Below are 21,431 nucleotides of genomic sequence, written 5' to 3' on the forward strand. Positions count from 1 at the left end.
AAGCCCTGTCTCCTGTACTGCAGACAGATTCTTTACCATCTGAGCTATCTTGTTTTGTATATGCATACTATGTTTGTTTAATTTTTTAGTTCCCACATATAAATGATAACATACCGTATTTGTCTTCCTTTGTCTGACATTTCACTAAGCAGAGTACCTTCCAGGTCCTTCTGTGCTGTTTGTTCCAAGTGGGAAAATTTCATTCTTTTTTATGGCTGAGTGTTATTCCATATTAAATACATATATGTTGAATAATAATATGTAATAATTGAACAATAACTGAATTATATATGTTATATATATTTAATATATATTTAAGTCTTTATTCATTCATTTATTGATGGACCCTTGGCTTGTTTCCATATCTTGGCTATTATAAATAATGCTGCTATGAATATTAGGGTGCATGTATCTTTTCAAATTAGTGTTTTTGCTTTTTTCAGATGTATACCCAGGGGCGGAATTGCTGGATCATATGGTAGTTCTATTTTCAGCTTTTGAGAAACTTCCATAGTGGATTCACCAATTTGTTGTACATTCCCATCAATAGTGTACAAAGGTTCCCATTCTTTACATCCTTCCCAATATTTGTTATTTGTAGACTTCTTGCTGATAGCCATCCTGACAGCTATGAAGTGGTATCTAGTGGCTTTGATTTTCAGACCTCTAATCATTAGTCATGTTGAGCATCTTTTCATGTGCTTTTTAGCCATCTGTATGTCTTCCTTGGAAAAGATGTCTATCCAAGTTTTTGTCCAGTTTTTAGTTGGATTGCTTGTTTTTTTGATATTGAGTTGTATGAGCTATTTATATACTTTGGGTTTTAAACTTTGATATCATTTGTAAATATTTTCTCCCATTTCATAGGTTAACTGTTCTTCTTGTCGGTGATTCCACTGCAATGCAAAATATTTTAAGTTTAATTATGTCCTACTTGTTTATTTTAACTTTTATTTCTTTTGCTTTACAAGACAGATCCAAAAATAATCTGACTGTAGTTTATGTCAGAGTGTTCTGCATATGTTCTCTTCTGGGAGCTTGATTGTTCAGTCCTTACATTTAGCTCTTTAATCCATTTTGAGTTTATTTACTATGTGGTATGAGGAAATGTTCTAATGCCATTCTTTCATGTGTAGCTGTCCACCTTTTCCAGCACAATTTATCGAAGAGACTGTCTTCGTGCTTTGCCTTTTCATTCTCTTGATGCCATCTTTTGATAAGACGGTCTTACTTTTAATGAAATTCAATTTATTAATCTATCATTTTAGGTTTAACATTTATTGTCCCATGTTTAAGAAATGTTTGTGTACCCCAAAGTCATGAAGATACTGTCTTAGATTTCCTTCTAGAAAGTTTATTGTTATATTTTCCACTTATGTATCTATGAATCTATCTCAAATTAATTTTTGTTATTGTGTAAGGTAGGGTTTAGTATGGTTTCAGATGGATTTCAGTTTGACAAGGAGCCACTTATAAAAAATATCAACCTTTCCCTAGTGAACTGCAGTGGTGCCTATGTCATAAATCAGGAACCATAGATGTAGGAATTTATTTCTGGACACTCCATTTATTTTGATTTGTGTATCCTTATGCCAAAATCACTTTGACTTTAGAGTAGTTGTAAAATTAGTCCTGAGATTTGGTAATGTATTTCCTCCATGTCATTGTTCCTGCATACATTCAAGATTTTCTTGAGTATTCTGGATTTTTTGCTTTTTCATATAAATTTTCAATTCAGCTGATAGACTTTCACAGAAAAACACACTGGAACTTTAATAGGGATTGCATTGAATTTGTAGATCAATTTGGAGGGTATCAGCATCTTTAAAACATTAAGTTTTCCAATACATGAAAAAGATATGTACATTTCAATCAATGATTGAATCAAACTTTGTTCAGCAATTTTTTTTTTACAGTAAAAGTCTTACACATGTTTCATTAAATTTACAGCTACCTAGTATTTTGGTACAATTATAAGTAACTTTTTAAAATTTCATTTAGTTTTTGTTGCTAATAAGAAATTCTCACTGGCATTAATATATTATATATTATAATATGTTGCTGCTGCTGCTGCTAAGTTGCTTCAGTCGTGTCCGACTCTGTGCGACCCCATGGACTGCAGCCCGCCAGGCTCCTCCATCCATGGGATTTTCCAGGCAAGAGTACTGGAGTGGGTTGCCATTGCCTTCTCCATTATAGTATGTTACATTATAATATAATGGTATTTAAATACCCTCAATGGTATTTAAATACTACAGTTGAATAAGATCTAATTATTTACACTATGAAGTTATATTTTGCCAAAAATCATTAAATTTACTTAAGGGGACCAACTCTTACATTACAATCAGTTTCTAAATGTTTACTAAATAAAAATTACTTGTAGCTGATTCAGCTTTAAAAATACTTCTTAGTAAACATAAAGTATAGCAGGGAACACGTATGGTTGTAAGAGCTGAACCTTATGAAGGCAGAATGCCAGGGAATTAATGCCTCTGAACTGTGATGCTGGAGAAGACTCCTGAGAGCCCCTTGGACAGCAAGGAGATCAAACCAGTCAATCCTAAGGGAAATCAACCTTGACTACTCGATGGAAGGACTGATGCTGTAGCTGAAGCTCCAGTATTTTGGTCATCTGATGTGAACAGATGGCTCATTAGAAAAGTTCCTGATGCTGGGGAAGATTGAGGGCAGAAGGAGAAGAAGGCGTAAGAGGATGAGATGGCTGGATGGCATCACTGATGCAATGGACATGACCTTGGGCAAACTTCGGGAGATGGTGAGGGACAGGGAAGCCTGGTGTGCTGCAGCCCATGGGGTTGCAAAGAGTCGGACATGACTGGGTGACTGAACAACAACAACATAGCCCTGAACCATTTTTATTAGTCACAATTCTGTGTCAGTTATTCAAACTCTTAATTAGTCAATGTTTCTTTTCAACTTTATTCTGAAATATCTTTCAGAAAATTGCCACCCATTTGCCAGTATGCCTGAAGAGTGAATTGCGTTACTTTCTCAAAGGCTGGGAAATCTAAAATCATTCACATAGTCTCTGTAACATGCCCTGACTATCACTTCTGTATTTAATATAAGTAATGCAAAATAAATACTAATTGTTCCTATGATATATGTCTTCTAAGTTCCTGTAAGTTTTCAGAAGTGTGCTGCTACAGATAGTTACAAGAGTGGCCTCTGATGGTCACTCGTGTGCCTAAGGATCTGTGACTCCAGCAGAAATACTGTGGCAGTTGACTTGACCACAGCCTTGCTTAAAAGAATTGACTACTTCATGAGTGAATACAAAGGTGACCCTAGCACAGACCTTGGAGTAAAATGAAAAGGTTTTTAGAAGGTTTATAAATATACAGCAAGGGAGGGTAGGAGATAAATGCAACAATAGAAATATAGATCAAGTGCTATTGGTGCCAAGAGACAGTACAAGGTTTCAACTGTGGGAAACCAAAGATCTCCAAACGAGATAAAATTAAAGCCATGTGAGAAGAGTTTGTGCTACGAAGGACACACATATAACACACATGCTTACACATCCAGACAGTGTAAACCACCTAAGACCAGAAAGAAATGCTGGCAAGTGTAGGTTAGGGTACGAGTGATGTCAGTTAGAAAAGGTGTGTAAAACATAGCAGCAAAAAACTGTAACTATAAGCCTTCTCCTCAGCATAAGAGAAGTTAAATGAAGGAAGTGTTGTTTGCATTTATTCGATAATGGGCAAGATGCAAAGGAGAGTATTCTAACAGGGGAGTTACATGTCAAGGCTGGCCTCAGAAAGACTCATTTAGTAATAAATTTAATGTTATAAACTCAGTTAAGAACTTCATTATTTCTCAACTGAATATCCCATTCTGTACTCTCCTTGGCCATTCTGTACTTCTCTTCTGGCCTCAGAACCTGAGGAGCAGAGTCTTAAAAAATGGAGTGAATTACTGTTTTGGATGCAGCAGAAAGGTTGAAGAAAATAAGTGCTAGCTATTTTTCAATAACTGTATCACAGAAGTCTTCCCCAGGCAGTTTCATCTGATGAAGAACAAACATCATTATTATATTTCCTCACATTTCACCTCCTCAGTGAGGTCTTTCCTGACCATCATTATCTAAAAATATCTCCATCCTCTCCCTCCTTCCCCTGTGTATTTTTCTTCATAATAATTATCTCCACTGGGATTTTAATTATGTATTTATTGATTTGTTTATTTTCCCCCTTGTCACTGCAATGTAAGCTTCTGGTGGGCGGTACTTAGTCTGACATTTATCTTTAATAGTACCTGACATGTAAAATGTGCCTGATAAATATTTGTGAAATAAATGATTTAAAAGACCTCAAGAATTGAGTCTAGGCTTTCCTGGTGGCTCAGACGGTTAAAAAGAATCTGCCTGCAATGCAGGAGGCTTGGGTTCGATCCCTGGGTTGGGAAGATCCCATGGCGAAGGGAATGACTACCCACTCCGGTATTCTTGCCTGGAGAATTCCACGGACAGAGGAGCCTGGTGGGCTACAGTCCATGGGGTTGCAAAGAGTTGGACACGACTGCCTGACTAACACTTTTCTTTCAAGGATTAAGTGGATAACCAGGATCTGTAGTCAGTGAATATATGGCATATTTATGATTCTGAGTAGTGAGGGCCTAAAAAACGATAAGACAGTGACTATTTTTTGTGTTATCCTGGGCTTGGAAGAAGAACAAAAATACAAGAGAAAGAAAGGATGAATGACAGAACTGGGTCTTAATGAAAATGGTCTCTCTGACTCTATGTGGCCTATTCAAACATAGTAGCCAGAGAGGTCCTTCTGAATGTGTCAGATTATGACACTGTCAATGACGTTCCATTTCATTCAAAATAAAAACTGAAGCCCTTGCAATGGTCTGGCCCGCCTAACGAGGGATTTCATGACCTCTTTGCCCTCCTTCCAATACTGCTTTCTTTCCTCACTCCGCTGAGTCTGTGCACACAGCAGGCCTCAGGGCTCCCTTCTTCCTCTGCCTGGAAACTTTTCCCCTAGAGGTCCACATGGTATGTGCCCAGGAATAGATTCCACATGGCTATCTCCCTCAAATCTTTCACATCTTTGCTTAAATGTTACCATAGTTGGGCCTTTCCAGACCTCATATGTGAAACTGAGTCCCCTCCCTTACCACATTTTCCATGCCTCATCCTGCCTGCTCTTTTCTCCATAGCATTTATTGACCTCTGATAACATTCCCTCTCTTATGTATTTGCTCATTATTGATCCTCCTCTCCAGAATGTAAATTCTGTGAGGCATGGATTTTTATCTCTTTTGTTCAGTGCATACTTCCCAAAGAGTATGCCACATAGTTGAAAATAAAATATACCATGAAGAAAATATGTTACTGTGCATAATTATAACATACAGGAATGAGCAGCCTATATAGGAGTTTGATGCATCAGTCAGACTTGTTTGGTTTTGATTTTTCACTCATGAATGTCTCTATCAATGATTCTTACTTAGGGGCATTACTCCACCCTTAATGCCTCCAGGAAGGTGCTTAAGAATGTATACAGGTAATCTGGTTGCCACATTTTGTGGAAACTGGAGAAGATTCTATAAGGCATTTCATCTTTTGAGGATTCAGGCATGATAAATGCCTATTGGGAATGGGAGTCCCTCACAACAAAATATTTTCCCACCCAAATGTCAACATCATTCCTATTGAGAAGCACTACTGAAAAATCATGTTTCCTTATCTATAAAGATAACAAAGGTCTACCTGTTACTATTATGAGGCAGCTTATTAAATAACTAGGAAAAATATCAAAAATACATAGACATTATATTTTATTTTAGGAATTATTTATAATTTACCTGAAAGCATTAATATAAATGTTATTTATATCATAATTATACTTTATAATATGATTTGTCATTTTGTGTTCTATCTCCAAAAAGGTGTCTTATGTTCTTAGATTTTTTTTTCTATATGACTGCTTAAATTGGTTTAATGTCTTAGGTTCATGAATCCAGTTGAAATAGAATTCTTACTTCCTCTGTGTTATGTGTTCAGCACCTCACTAAAGCTACAGGGAAAAGACCCAGATTTCAAACATAGCAATCAGTTCTATTATTTCCTGATTTGATTCAAATGGAATCACTGAGCAAATGCAGCCCTTCACATACTTCTCACTTGTTCTTCTTTCTTTTTCCTCTCTGGCCTACCCTCGTTCTTCAGCACAAATGAGAGGAAAGGCTGAAGAACTCCTTGCTGTTCTCTCAAAACCTGGGTAATTTGCCTCATTCTTCTTCAAATAAAAATTAAGTCTTATCTATTTCTGCAGTGTAGTGGTTGCCACATTCATTTGACATATGAGGGTGAAATCAGGAGCCAACATAAAAATGTCTCTTCAAGCAATCCATATCTTAAGTTAACCATGTAGACTGCATGGACCTGTTCCCCAAAAGACATTAATTTAACTCTGATTTTAGCTTCAGATTTTTTAAAAAGTCATTTAAGAGATAAAAGATACTGCTTTTCTGAGAAAATAGGGTTGGTTAATTGCTTTTGTGGTAAACTAATTATGTTAGCACATTTTCTCTAGGGATAGAGTACCCATAGATCCCTTGTCATATTTAAGAACACCATGAAAAAATTATAGTGATTGTAAAAATATGATTTTTTTGTTTATTCCTTATCAGGAAGAGTGTGCATGCAGTGCTTTACATAATTACCTCATTTAACCTTTACAACTGCATTCATTCATTGGTCTGCCTAATAAATATTTATTGGGCACTTACCTAGGGTCTGGACATACATCAATAAATATAGCAATGAACAAGCAAGTTTCCTTCCTTCAAGAGGCTTACATTCTGGTGGGAGAGATACAGAGGGCAGAAAAGTGTCAATTGGAAGGGGGTCCATATTGAAGTGAGAGAGAAAGAAACCCTTGTGATTGTCTGGGAGAATAATGTCCCAGTCTTTGGGTAGAACAAGAGAAAAGTCCGAGATGAGGATGAACTTGGCAAAAGGGAAGAAGGGAAGTCAGTGCAGAGTGAGCTGCAGGGAGAATAGGAGAGAAGGATGTTGGAGAATGAGGTAGAAGCCAGCCAAGTCATAAATGGTGATAAAGCATTGGGTTTTATTAAATGCTTGGGGATGTCTTTGGAAGGTGTTGTGTAGGAGAGTCATTAGATATAATTTATTTTCAAAAAGAGCAATGCAAATGCTGTATTGTGGTGGGCTATCAGAGAGAAAGGTAGAAGCAGAGAAACATGCTGGGAAGCTGCCAGCCTTTAGACCTATTTCATCCAAACTGTTTGGTTGTGCACCCTTATTTGTAGAAAGTTCTGGATCTTGCACTCCCACTATATACAATATAAATATACCACATGCTAATAGATACCAGACATTTTCTATGCAGTAGTATGTGTGCACTATGAAATAGAGATAAGTAAAATATTTAAACAAAGGTAGGGACCAGAAATCAAATTGCCAACATTCGCTGTATCATGGAGAAAGCAAAAGAATTCCAGAAAAACATCTACTTCTGTTTTATTGACTACACTAAAGCCTTTGACTGTGTGGATCACAACAAACTGGAAAACTCTTAAAAAGATGGGAATGCCAGATCACCTTACCTGTCTCCTGAGAAACCTATATGTGGATCAAGAAGCAACAGTTAGAACTGAACATGGAACAACTGGTTCAAAATTGGGAAAGAGTACAACAAGGTTGTATACTGTCACCCTGTTTATTTATTAATAACTTATATGCAGAGTACATCATGTGAAATGCTGGGCTGGATGAACCATGAATCACAAGCTGCATTAAGATTGCTGGGAGAAATAACCACCTCAGATATGCAGATGATACCACTCTAATGGCAGAAAATGAAGAGGAACTAAAGAGCTTCTTCATGAGGGTGAAAGAGAGAAGTGAAAAACCTGGCTTAAAATTCATCATTCAAAAAATTAAGATCATGGCATCCGGTCCCACCACTTCAAGGCAAATAGAAGGGGAAAGAGTGGAAGCAGTGACAGCTGTTATTTTCTTGGACTCTGAAATCTCTGTGTATGTTGACTGTGGCCATAAAATTAACACACCTGCTCCTTGGAAAGAAAGCTAGGACAAATCTAGACAGCATATTGAAAACCAGAGATATCACTTTGCTGACAGAGGTCCAAATAGTCAAAGCTATGGTTTTCCCAGTAGTCATGTATGGATGTGAGTGTTGGACCATAAAGAAGGTTGAGTGCTGAAGAATTGATGCCTTCAAACTGTGGTGCTGGAGAAGACTCTTGAGAGTCCCTTGGACTGCAAGGAGATCAAACCAGTCAATCCTAAAGGAAATCAACCTGAATAATCATTGAAAGGACTGATGCTGAAGCCTAAGCTCAAATACTTTGACCACCTGATGAGAAGAGCCAACTCATTGGAAAAGACTCTTGATGCTGGGAAAGATTGAGGGCAAGAAGAGAAGGGGGCAGCAGAGGATGAGATGATTAGATAGCATCACTGACCCGATGAACGTGAGTTAGAGCAAACCCTGGGAGATAGTGAAGGGCAGGGAAGCCTGGCATGCTACAGTTCAGGCTGCAGACTTAGCAACTGAACATCAACGGTGAACTGGCCTGGGAGCTCTTACGTCTCACCAGAGGGAAAATTTGCCTGCTGCAAGGCAGAACCACCTGTAAAACGCCAGCCTTCTTGGTCAGCTAGTGACCAGACATGGTGCTTCCCCCCGCAGGAATGCCTATGGTTTCCCTTCTTGCCCTCAGTATGAAACATGGAAATATTTATGTTCAACTACTGCAGTTTTTCTCAGCCAGAACTTCTTAACATAAGGTTCTTTTCCTCTTTCTCCATGGAAATGTCTTTTACATTGGTATCTCAAAATATTTTGTGGAATTAAATACAAAAAGAATGGAAGAAGGAAGGAAGGAGGCAGGGAAGGCAAGAAAGTTTTACTACTGTAAAACTATTGAAAATCAGGAAATAATTAAATTCATCATTATTAATTAAAATCTTAAACACAAAACAATTAATTATAATATTTTATTGAAGGAAAAATAATATAGTGGGGCTCAAAAAGCTACACTTGTTATGCTTTATAAAGTCAGAGGTTTACACAGGTTTTATGTATGTACATATTCATGACATTATATCACAACATCAAAGGCACCTTTTACTGCCACAGTATTAGGTAATGAATAAAAAATATCAAATTAATCTTTTAAAAAATCTAAAATGATACAATCTATTTTAGGATTATGTACATATTTGAAACATTCAGATATTTTTAAACACGTTCTATGTGCATCACAATTATCTCTAATTCTCAAAATACTATGGTACCAAAATTGTTTGTCACATAACAAAGCACAAGATGCTGTAATCTATAACCAAGCACCAGTTAAAATCAGTGTTAAATGCTCCATCAATTAGTTTGACTTCTAACACATGCAAAGGGAAGTGGGTACTTAAGAATTTAAGATAATCATTGCAAAACTTTTAGGGTCTCCATTTTTTTGTGTGTCTTTAAATAGTTGATTTCTTTTGAGAAAATGGGGAGAACTGGATGACTTTGATCAATGTTTTCCTAATGGTTTTATGGAATCCTAGGGCTCTTAGAAGAAACTTCCAAGGCACTGGAGTAGGTTTAGTCCATGTTATACATATTATATATTGGAGCTTTGTATAGGATTGAGATCACACAAAGGGTTTATTGCTTTAAAATAAATTTGAAAATACTAGTATGGGAAACTGCTGTAAAGTATATTTCATTTGGTTATGCTAACACAGTTTAAGAAATATCTTTGTCGAAACAGATTATCACACTTAGTCAACTGCACAACTCAAGTGAAAGGTTATCTAAAAATGTTGCCTTCATTAGTTATAAGGAATATAATCCTAAATTTTTATGCATAATTTTAAGTCCAGAAGGAATTTGAATGGAACAATAAAATGTCATCATTAGCTCAATAGTATGACCAAAGAGCATTATCAAATTATAAATCAACAAGTAAAAGTGGAGAGAGAATCTTTTGGTATATGAAATTGTTTTAATATGTAGAAACAAATGATCACTTCTGAAAGTGAAACACATAGTTCTGTTCAATAGTTTTAACTCTTATCATATTTATGATGTAAACAAAATTAAAAATATATTTTATTAATACCTAGTTCAAAAAAAGAACACTGTAATAAGCACCTCAGGACTAGAATGCCATAAAAAATTATTATTATTTAGGAAAATGGATGTCAAGATATATTATATGTATTACCCTCCTAGAAAATTATGTAAATAGAATCAAGCATCTTTAATGCCATCAGAGTTCAGAGTATCCAAGAATTTAATATTTTGTAACTTAAATTTTTATTGAACTGAAGAAATGGTTTCATTGGCAGGCCAAGTTGCCATCAAGAATTTGTTCTTACAACCACCAGAGGGCGCCAGTGCCTGAAGCACGGTTGGTGTAGGTGTCATCTAACCTTTAGTCGATAACTTGAATTTTACATTCCAAGTTTAAAAATGCTTTTTAAAAAGATGGATAACTTCTAAGAAATATATTTACATTCTGTAACACCCAAATAATGTTGGACTATTATATAAAAATAGAGCGCACTGGCTTATTTTGGTTAAGATTCATTTAACAAGATGTTATTAATATTTCTAAATCAGGAATTGAAAGGACATTTGTAACTATGAATAAAAAGAGACTTCTTAACCTACTAACACTAACAATTCATTTAGCACCACATATATAGCACCAGAATAGATACTGATAGTTCACACTTATTAAAAACTTTAATTGCAAATAAACTTCAAAATTAAAGCAAGTATGTGGTGGTTGTAATGAATTTTTAGCACCATTATCCAGTGAACTGTGTAACTTTCTAAGTTGTTGACTGACCTCTCATAAGTCAAAGTTAGAAGACGAAATAATTTTTAAAAATCATTTTGCATGTGTTTAAATGTCTTCCCTCACACATTATAAATACAAAATGCAAATATAAAACAAAGATAATATTAGACATTGATAGAAATCTAATTTTACTCTCCCTAAACACTTCTGTAGGAAACGGCTTCCTTCCATCCAAGACTGGTGTCCTATACTACTGCAGAACATTGGGAATGTTGTTACACGAGGGGGAGAAAATAGACTCCAGCTTAAGCATGACTTTTCCTTCCTGAACACATTCAAATGATCTGTTTAACTTATATATTCACTTAATAAGCAGGATATGAACACAAAACACTTGAACTGGCCTAAATATGTTTTCGGTTGCTTATGTAGATATTATAAGTTGATCTAACACAAGCGTATACTAATAAGAAAAATATATATTGCTTCAATCCAAATATTCTGAGTAAATTATATTGACTGAATTTTCCCTACTGTTTGGTCAGCTCTGTGCTAAAACTTCATGGAACTTTCAAATGAGTATTTCCACGAAAGTTTCAAATGAACTGCCAAGTGAACTTGGTAGGGAAGTCCTAACGGACTGCAGAAGTGATGCTGCTTAGACTACTGGACAGGGGGAAAAAAAACATGGTAACAATGAAAATTGTTTCTGCCACATTTTAAAAGCAAACTTACCTACCATAACCAGGAACATTAAGAGTGTGTGCCTACACGACTCAAATCAATTCTGTAAAGGAATCCATCAGTTTAACAGCTCAACTTGTAATTTTTCCAGTCTTTTGATGACATGGAGGCCAAAAAAACTGATGTTATGACATTTTTTTTAAAATTTTTCTACTGAATAAAGGATGTAATGAAAAATCCATACCAAAGATAAAAATCAATGCTATAGAATATGTATGCCAATCACCATTTCGAATGAAACCTATTGAATGAAAACCTCAATACTATTTAAAGCTGCTCTTATGAAATAGCTTATGCCCAGACCCTTTTTCCCTCTGGGAGTTACAGTGAAATAGCTATCCTAGCACCATTGTTGCATGCTGTGAAAAGTATGACACTCTGGGTTGAGTCAAGCAAATGTTCATTTGCTTTAGCCTAGAAAATAAAACATTTCACATGGCCACTTTATATTACTAACTTTAAGAAGCACAGATAGAATAACAAATATACCCGTTACATTTTCAGCTCAGTTATTAAGTTATAAATAAACTTATATTTGGAAAGGACTGTTGTGTACAAGTTTATAAGTATGTGGTTCCTAGTCTTAATCTGATATATTTGGTGCTTTATCTGGATTGTTGATGCACTCAAAGCTTTGTATTTAAGACATTTTTGTCCTAATGAAACATGGGAATGTGAGGTTCCTCTAATTCTTGCAATACTAGACTGTTGAGTTAATTCTAAAAACCCATTCATATAAAAACTTATTACGCTATAGCCATTATATAAGAAGCTGGTATAAACACACAAAGATAAGACAGAATTTCTGCCAAAGAGGAGCTCATGAAAGACTTAATTTTATCTCAAATAAAAGCTTCACAAAATTAATGATAATTTTAATATTCATAATTTTCTATTAATATAGTAATTTTACCTTCAAATGAACTTCCATGAATCATGTGGCAAATATCATTATTCTTTTTGAGACCTGAGAAATCAAGCCACACAAGTAAACCAGCAATAGGATGGAACTGATTATAGCCTTTTTTTGGTTTAATAGTTATTTTACTACTTCTATAGAACTAGTTTAGGAAACTCAAGAAATACTATCTAGATAAAGCAAACAAATATCCCACTAATGAGCTTTCTCTCCAATTGCCTGTATATATTAGCTAAAAGTTGATTTGAGACCTGACTCTTCCTGTTATTTCTGTTCTTCATATTAGTCTCCAAAAGTACTTATTTTTAATAAAGTCTATATATGTTCCCACAAAAGTGAAGTCGTTTAATAGGAAAACATTTGGTCAGATTCAGTGTGTGAAAGAAATCTGGCCAATTATTTGTCATCATGAAAACCTGAACTCCAGATGCTGTATAATCCCCCATTGGATTTAATTAACTATCTGTCATCTTTCAATGAATCTACACTAAGAAACTGCAAATGTGTAGGGAATTTTAAACAAGTAGCTTCCTTCTGTTATTTGTACTCTGGAACTAACTGTGTTTACTGATTCTGTAATTCTACTGCAGCATTATATAACTTGAACCACACACGCACACATGCGCACATGCATGCACATGTAAAATGTAATGTGTTAAGTGTCTTGATCCATGTGTTGAATTTCTCCTCTCTGAAAGTGATTTGGAAATAAGCATTTCCAAAATCACATGAGTGAAATTTTCAGTGACTAATTTGCTTTCCACCACGCTTCACTTTTGGGGCTTCCCAGGTGGTTCAGTGGTAAAGAATCCACCTGCCAATGCAGGAGACACAGGAGATGTGAGTTCAGTCCCTAAGTCAGGAAGATCCCCTGGAGAAGAGAAAGGCTACCCACTCCAGTATTCTTGCCTGGAGAATCCTATGGGCAGAGGAGGCTGGTGGGCTACAGTCTATAGGGTTGCAAAGAGTCAGACACTACTGAAGCGACTGAGCATGCAAGCACTCAAACTTAATGGAGAACTGAAAAATATTCTTCTACTTAGATATGGTAATAAAATTTGGTAATTAGTGCTTACAAAATCATCTGAAGAGGCCCCTTTCACAAAATCATAGCTGTCTGTGGCGTGTACATGAGATTTTTCCACATGATGCTCAAGGACCATCATGCTGAATAGACTGATTCTCATCCAATAAGGACAAGCAGAACAATGGAGAGCAGGAGATATCTTCGGCACCTGCACTGTTTCTTTCTGGTATCCCTCACCTCCTGCTCACAGCCTTCAAGGTATATTAAACCTGCAGGATATGCCTTTCTGAGGCTCTCCGTGTGTGTGTGTTTGTGTTTGTGTGTATGCGCGTGCGCGGTAACCCTATTTCCGTGGGTTTGCACGCCTGTCTCCTGAATCTTACTTCTCTTGGACCTCGTCAGCTCACTTAGGTCTTGCTTTCCACCTTCTAAAACAACTATTTACACTCACAGTTGTTCATTCTTCCCTGCCTCATTTAGTTCCAAACACTATAGCTACATTTTCATGCTAACCAGGAGCCTTACACATTACATGGTGTGGCCTATCACCTAATTCCACCTACATGTGAACATTGCTGGGTTCAGTTCCTCAAATTTACATGAAAAATCAATTTGTTAACAAATAACATTTTTTTACAGCAAGATATTGATTGGCCAAAAAGTTCATTCATCTCCCTGTAACATCACAGAAAAACCTGAACAAACTTTTTGGGCAACCCAATAATTAGGCTGCATTATTTCCTGAATATTTTTGTGAGCTTCTTGAAGGCAGGAATTATATCTTATTATCCTTGCATGATCAGAACGTAACTAGCAGAGTGCCTTGCCCATCATAACCACTCCACACATGATTACTGGTTCAATAAAAGAGGTTAAGCAAAATAATGCTTTCAACCTTACATAAATTGAGAATATCTTTTGGTGGACCCTAATAAAACAAAATATTTCCAGAATGAAATCTATGGTTCTTAATTAAATTATTATATCTAGATATCATGGAGTTTTATTAGTAGTTTGCAAATGATCAGTTTTGGGATATTAAAGAAATGGGTGCAAGAGATGTCCTACCACCTAACATATAGTTTAGAATAGGATTTAAAAAAAATTCCTCCAAGCTAACTACAAAATCATATTATTATCTGTGTATTGCATCATCTATGTATGTATATTTATAGGCCAAATATATGTTCTATTTGTTAGGAACGTAACATAATTTCTTTGGAAAACAAGCTTTGGAATTGGATGCATCAACTACGTCAATACTACATACACAGTATTTTAATTTAGACTTAGAGGTCAGAAAATAGAAATAGATGTTTGATTACCTCAAAGGATTAAACAGACATACAAGATAAACACTAATTTTTACAATGAATAATAAAAGGAAAACAAGATTATGATAAAATATGTATAATATGTGCAAAACTCAATATATATATATGCCTATGATTCCCAGAAACCATTATATTTCCTGGAGGAAAAGATAAGCTTATTTAAACCAATACAGGTAGTTTGATGTTACACCTGGAAAGCAGAGATTGTCAGTACAAGACCCTCCGTAACTTGGAGGGCAAGCTGAACATGGTACCCCTACTTTATATGGTGCTTCTCCGATCCAGTTGCCCCTAGGAAATAAAAGAAGAGAGTATAAGTGCTACTTGCTCATTTTTTCAAATCTGATTGTCCTTAAGCACATGATCACACATTGACGTGTGATGACATTTTCAGAAGTGTGTCGTTTTTAGAAAAGAACTGAAAGTTACATCCATTTCTTATTTCTATAGAAATTTATTCTATATATCTTACTTTTAAAATTCTTTCTGAGTAAGTTAATATCATGTTAATTTACAATAATTTACAATGCATGGTGACATTATTAGTCAACCCACATCTGACTTGATGCTCTATCCATCACCGCAGCTGCCTCTTTCCTACTGCAGCCTTCCAGAACACATACACTGTGTCTTCTTAAATGTACTTTTTAAAAAGTCATGCTAATGCTATTATAAAGATAGTAAAATATACACAAATACATATACATATATATATATACATATATATACACACACATATATATACACATACATATATAAGTGTGTATGTGCTCAGTTGCTCAGTTGTGTCCAGTTCTTTAGGACCCCATGGACTGCAGCCCACTAGGCTTCTCAGTCCATGAGATTTTCCGGGCAAGAAAACTGGAATAGGTTGTCATTTCCTTCTCCAGGGGATCTTCCCGATCCAGGGATCGAACCCTCCTTTCTTATGTCTCTTGCATTGGCAGGCGGGTTCTTTACCACTAGGGCCATCTGGGAAGCCCATATACAGTATATATACAATTCAGGGAGGCTTAGAAATGGTGACATGAGCAAAAAGTTGTTGTAAGCACAAAAAATAGGTTTTAAGTGTTCAAAGGATTTCTTTCTCAAGTTGAATAGTTTAGATTCTCAGTATTCATAAAATGAGACACGGAAAACTCAGTAAGAGAATAATGGCTTACAGAGCAGCCATTAAAGATGATTCCAAAACATTTTCCCATATGTAAACTCACAGTTATAATTTTTAGCAATACTGTTAATTTTTTAAAATAATGCTGAACACATTTAACTGAATGTTGTCAATATTTTCCTTCATCTTGATGGCCATAATGATACACCAAATTCAGCACTTAGGATAAAAACAGTCACAGCATCTTACTGTTACTAAGCTCTTTTAGCTATGACGGCATAAGCAATGAATTTATTTTCAGTAGCATAGTGATTAGTAACTACAGTACTAACAGATAGCCAGAACTGTGAAGGAAACTGAATGGTCAGGAGAAAATGCGGTGTGTTGATAGTAAAAAGTCAGGGTTGAAGATAAAACAACAGTGGAAAAGCTAAAATATTGAGCCATTGGGGAAGCCCCATATTCAAAGTCAATGGATAAACTTATATTATTCATCCTTTTAATTTTTATCCTTTCAGGCTAATTCATTTTCATTCTCTCATTTCTCTCTCTTTCCCTCCACCCCACCGCCACCCAACCCTGTGTTTCACTTTTCCCTGAAAAACAGGTAGGCTTGAGATAAGTTCATGCTGGTATTCAACTGTCAGTCAGAATTTTTAAACTTTCTTCACTGCCTGTTTCAAAAAATGGTTCTCTGTTACAGCAAATACACCATACTAACACAATATCTTAAAATCTTAGACATAAAACAATCAGACATCTCTCATCAATAATATTGCAAAAATCCCATCATTGGCCAAAAACAGAATAGCCAAATGAATGTAATAAAAACCTCTTTCACTATTTGAGTACTGCCTGGCCTATTTATGTCAGAAAGAAGAGTTAGAGTCTTAATAGGAAAATATAAGGTGCATAACTGAAAATATCAAACAAATGCACAGTTTTAATGCTTTTCATGATGCAGTCACATTTTACTTTCCAAATCTTACTATTCTAATAACTGTGGAGAGGGGACCATTGGGAAAATCGCTGTTTTTCTAACTGTGCAAAAACACTGCCCCTGGCATACAACCATATAAATGAGTAATGCAGTTATTTGTGAAACATTTTCTCATTTCCCTCCCCATACTGGCAAAGCTGGAGAAAAATCTTTGTTTGGGACTTACTTTGGAAGACACCAGGCATGTCATAAATCCTTTGCACATTTTCGTATTTACTCCAAAAGGGAAAAGACTCATGTATAAATACTGGAACACTTTATCCAAAGAGTCATTGTTATCAAAAAGGCATTTTATCAAATGTTAACAAATGTTTATTTATCCTCGTAACATAAAGAATACTCATAAATATAAAATACAACTATATTTTATAATATTTGATCAATTTTCATAATATGAAATATACAATTTTATGTGTGCCACAGGATGAAATTATTAAATTTTTTTATACTGAAGTTTAAATCATGGCACAGCTTTCATTAAAAAGATGTCATAGTATTTAAATTTTCCCTTCTGATTCTGAATGCCTCCTTAACCACCTATGGAAAAAATAAACTGTGATTTTAATTTTACCCTTAAAAGAAAGAAGAAGGGCTTGTTTTCCTTTCCTAGTGAAAAAGTTAAGCCAACATTCTAGGAATGATTGATGAGAATACTGTGGTGTTGATAAATTCCCTAGAAGATCCTTGCCTAAGACTTTTATATAAGCTCTCAAAAGCCTGGAAGTACATGTTTATTTTATAATTTCCAGGTCTAAAGAAAGATGAGGAGGAGAATTTAGTGAATCTCCAAATCACAAATTTTCTTGCCCAAAATTTTAATCTAGACTCCTCGTGAAAAGAAATGTTTCAGCTTTTAACTTTTCAGATATATGAGAAGACGGATGATTTGAGGATCTGAGCTTGTTAAGTCTTACTCATATTATTTACCTGTTAAAAATATCTATCAGACTGAAGATATGTAACATTATTAAAGATTCCAGGAAGTAGAATCCAACCAGATACTTACTTTGGGGCATAGTTGCATACCAAATAAACTGCACGGCGCCATACAGCGCCCCAAACATTCATGTTTTGACAAGTATGAATTGCACATCCTATTCGATTGGAGGTGGCCCAAACCATCTGAGAAAGTAAACCGATACCATTATTAGAATCAGGAGTTAAGAAAACTCAAGTTCACCAAAATAGAAAGAGCGTATTTTAAAAAAGACTGAATCAGAACTGGACAAGACAAAATAACCTGTGTATAATGTGTGCACATGGGGCCGAAACACCTCATAGGACATCGGGGATTGCAATCCTGGGGATATGGAAAGGCATAGTCTTTCACTTCATCATACCATGGCTTGACCAACTGGAGAATAGAGCGGTATCTAAATATCAAGAAACACAATGAGAACTCAGTACAGCAGTGGCAACGTATAGTGGACTCACATTAAGTTACAAGTTAATTGTTCTTTGGCAGGCTATTAATGGCAAATCAAGAGCATATCCACCCCCTCACAATTACCATCACCACCCAGCAGAAGCCTCTATTCCTCCCAGTAGAGCCAAGCATGAAAATGTTCAGGCCTAGAGCAAGTGATCCTGTATTTGTTTGAGTCTGGCTGTTTCAAAAAGAGAAATGCAAATCTTTCAGAAATTATCATCTTTACCTTGTTTTTACCAATGTCAGAAATGTCTTCCATTGGAATCTTATACATAATTAAAAATTAGATATTAAAAAAAACCTGTGATACTAGACTCAGAGTGTTTTTTCCCCTTAAAGTTGTATCATTTTACTTTAATGAGAATACATCTGATTTTTCTCCCCTATGTGGAAGGGAATGAGTTTTGAATGTTGGATGATGACCTTTCACAGTGTATAAAAATTATCCTGTTACTGGAAGCAGCTTCATTCACAGTTGCATATACTTTCATATACATATATGTGCATATGTATATATACATATATGTGTAAATACATTGAATTTGTATAACACATACATAGGAATATGCAAACATGGGAAAGCTGCATACACAATAATGGCTTCTGCCACTATCAAGGGAATTTTCTGAGCTAAAAGAGATAGGATAAGGATACAACCTGATTCTTTCAAAGATTCTGTGAGATTAGTGTAGAATAGATTAAGGGATGATGTTCCAAGGGTGAAAGAGAAAACTGGGGTTTTTTTTAGGCTCTTTTAAAAATTTAAATAATTTTTGAAGACATCTAAAACAGTCATAGGCCAAGCATCAGTGACTGACATATAGTGAGTTCTCAATAAATATTTGTAGATACTACTTGAAATTGGTGCTACTAACCCTTGGAGTCTATAGGCAATAAAGTTATCAATAAAGTTATCTGGATAAACGATATCAGTGAAACTATTTCTTACCTTCCAGTTCGTACAGATAGATTTTGACCCAAAAATCTCAATAAGTAAGAAGGTCCATGGTCCCAAATGCAGGTAGCTGCCCAAGCCTCTGCAGACTTTGCAAGATTTTCATCCCAAACCTGTGAAAGGGAAAAAAAACCCTTCAGCTTACTAGGTTTGCTAGTAACAAACAAAAAGAGGTAAGAAAGGATGCTATCATTTCATAAAGTTCTTTCTCTTCTACTTCCTGACTAAAAGAAAGCAAGATGAGACCATTGTTATTCAAAGTTCTACAATACAGTATGGTTATTCCTCAAAAATCTTTATTTTTAACAGTGTCATCTAGACCCAATGTCCAGACATCAATTTTATTAAAGGATAGGTTAACCAAAATATTGTATCTAGATGTAACTTGGAGATACCTCCTACTGACCACTAAAGTTTGAGTCTACCAGAGTCAAATGATTTCCGTGGAGTTTATTCAGAGCTATTAATATATCTCAAAAATTAATATGATCAAATTTATTCAAATAATGAACCCAAACTGACAATATATAATATTATAATTTTTTGAGATATAATTGATATGTAACATTATATTAGTTTCAAATGTAAAACTTAATAATTTTTACATATGTATATATTGTGAAATTATCATCACAAGAAGTCTAATTAACATTCATCACCACACACAGTTCAAATTTTTTTCCTGTAAAGAGAGCTTTTAAGTTCAATTTTTAGCAACATTCAAATATATAATACAGTACTATAACCATTTTGTATATTACATCCCCAGGAGTTATTTTATAACTGAAAGTTTGTACATTTCACCCACCCCTACCCCCATCTCTGGCCACCACCTATCTGTTCTCTAGATCTGTGAATTCAGTGTTGTATTTGTTGTTGCTGTTTTTCGATTTCACATATATATGACATAATATGTTGTCTTTTTCTGATTTATTTCACTTAGTATAATGCCATTAAGTTCCATTGATGCTGTCACAATGGCAAGATTTCCTTGTTTCTTATAGCTGAATAATATTCCATTTATCCACTTATCTGTTGATGATAATTTAGGCTGCTTCCATGTCTTGGCTATTGTAAACAGTGCCACTATGAACACTGGGGTGAATGTATCTTTTTGAGTTAGTATGTTAGTTTCCTTCAGATGAATATCTAGCAGCAGAATTGCTATATCATATAGTAGTTATATTTTTATTTTTCGGGGAGACATTCTATATTGTTTTCCACAGTGTTGGTACCAATTTCCATTTCCACCTACAGTGCACAAGATTCACTTTCTCCATATCCTCACCAACATTTTTTATTTCTTGAGTCTTTGACAATAGCCATCCTAACAGGTATGAGATGATGTCTCATTGTAGTTTCGATTTGCATTTATGCCAACTTTTAAAAGTCAAACTACATCTAAGTATAATATGATGTAATTTGATATGTTGTGTCATTTTAATATTTTATAGTAATAATAATATTAGAATTGCCATGAACTGGAAACATAGATGTATTTAATATAACAATGTATTTAACTGAAAAGAAATTAATTTAGTGACTTTGAAATAAAATAGGAAAAAAAATAACTGATGAACCCTTCAAGAGACACTTTCATCCTAGGAAGCCATGGCACCCACCCTCAAAAAGATTTATTAGTTGTTCACAAATTGTCTTAAATTAGAAAAATGAAGTTATGTTACATAAATCTATCTAGAATTATACTAAAATATATTCACTCCCAAAGTTACATAAACCAGAACTATTGAGAAAAGATCTGGAGTAATTTTACAGTGACAGTGGCCACATCTCCACTGTCTATGTAGAAAGAAAGATCATTCATAAAGAACTTTCTTTTAATTATCTAGAATATAATCTGCCCATTTGAGGATTAACTTAAATATGGCAAGATATCACATAATACCCTTTTAATACTTTGCCCATCTGATGGGAAGAGCCAACTCATTGGAAAAGATGCTGATGCTGGGAAAGATTGAGGACAGGAGGAGAAGGGGGCAACAAAGGATGACATGACTGGATGGCATCATCGAGTCAATGCACATGAGTTTGAGCAAACTCTGAGAGATAGTG

At 35.1% G+C, this 21,431-nt stretch overlaps 2 protein-coding genes across 2 annotated transcripts in view; one reads left to right on the forward strand and one right to left on the reverse strand.

Moving 5' to 3' along the window:
- Nucleotides 1–21,431, forward strand: part of JPH1 (junctophilin 1) — a 620,000-nt gene that overhangs the window by 9,916 nt on the left and 588,653 nt on the right. The window lies entirely within an intron of this gene.
- PI15 (peptidase inhibitor 15) overlaps nucleotides 9,015–21,431 on the reverse strand; it is a 37,140-nt gene continuing 24,723 nt past the window's right edge. The window contains exons 3-6 of the mRNA XM_081501572.1: nucleotides 19,353–19,471; nucleotides 18,215–18,347; nucleotides 17,981–18,096; nucleotides 9,015–15,154 (exon numbers count right to left, since the gene is read on the reverse strand). Coding sequence (XP_081357698.1) covers nucleotides 15,019–15,154; nucleotides 17,981–18,096; nucleotides 18,215–18,347; nucleotides 19,353–19,471 — 504 coding nt within the window. The 3' untranslated portion in view covers nucleotides 9,015–15,018. The remainder of the gene's footprint in view (nucleotides 15,155–17,980; nucleotides 18,097–18,214; nucleotides 18,348–19,352; nucleotides 19,472–21,431) is intronic.

The sequence above is a fragment of the Giraffa tippelskirchi genome, chromosome 6 (assembly GCF_054371585.1).
Source record: "Giraffa tippelskirchi isolate mGirTip1 chromosome 6, T2T-mGirTip1v1.2.pri, whole genome shotgun sequence".
Classification (NCBI taxonomy): domain Eukaryota; kingdom Metazoa; phylum Chordata; class Mammalia; order Artiodactyla; family Giraffidae; genus Giraffa; species Giraffa tippelskirchi.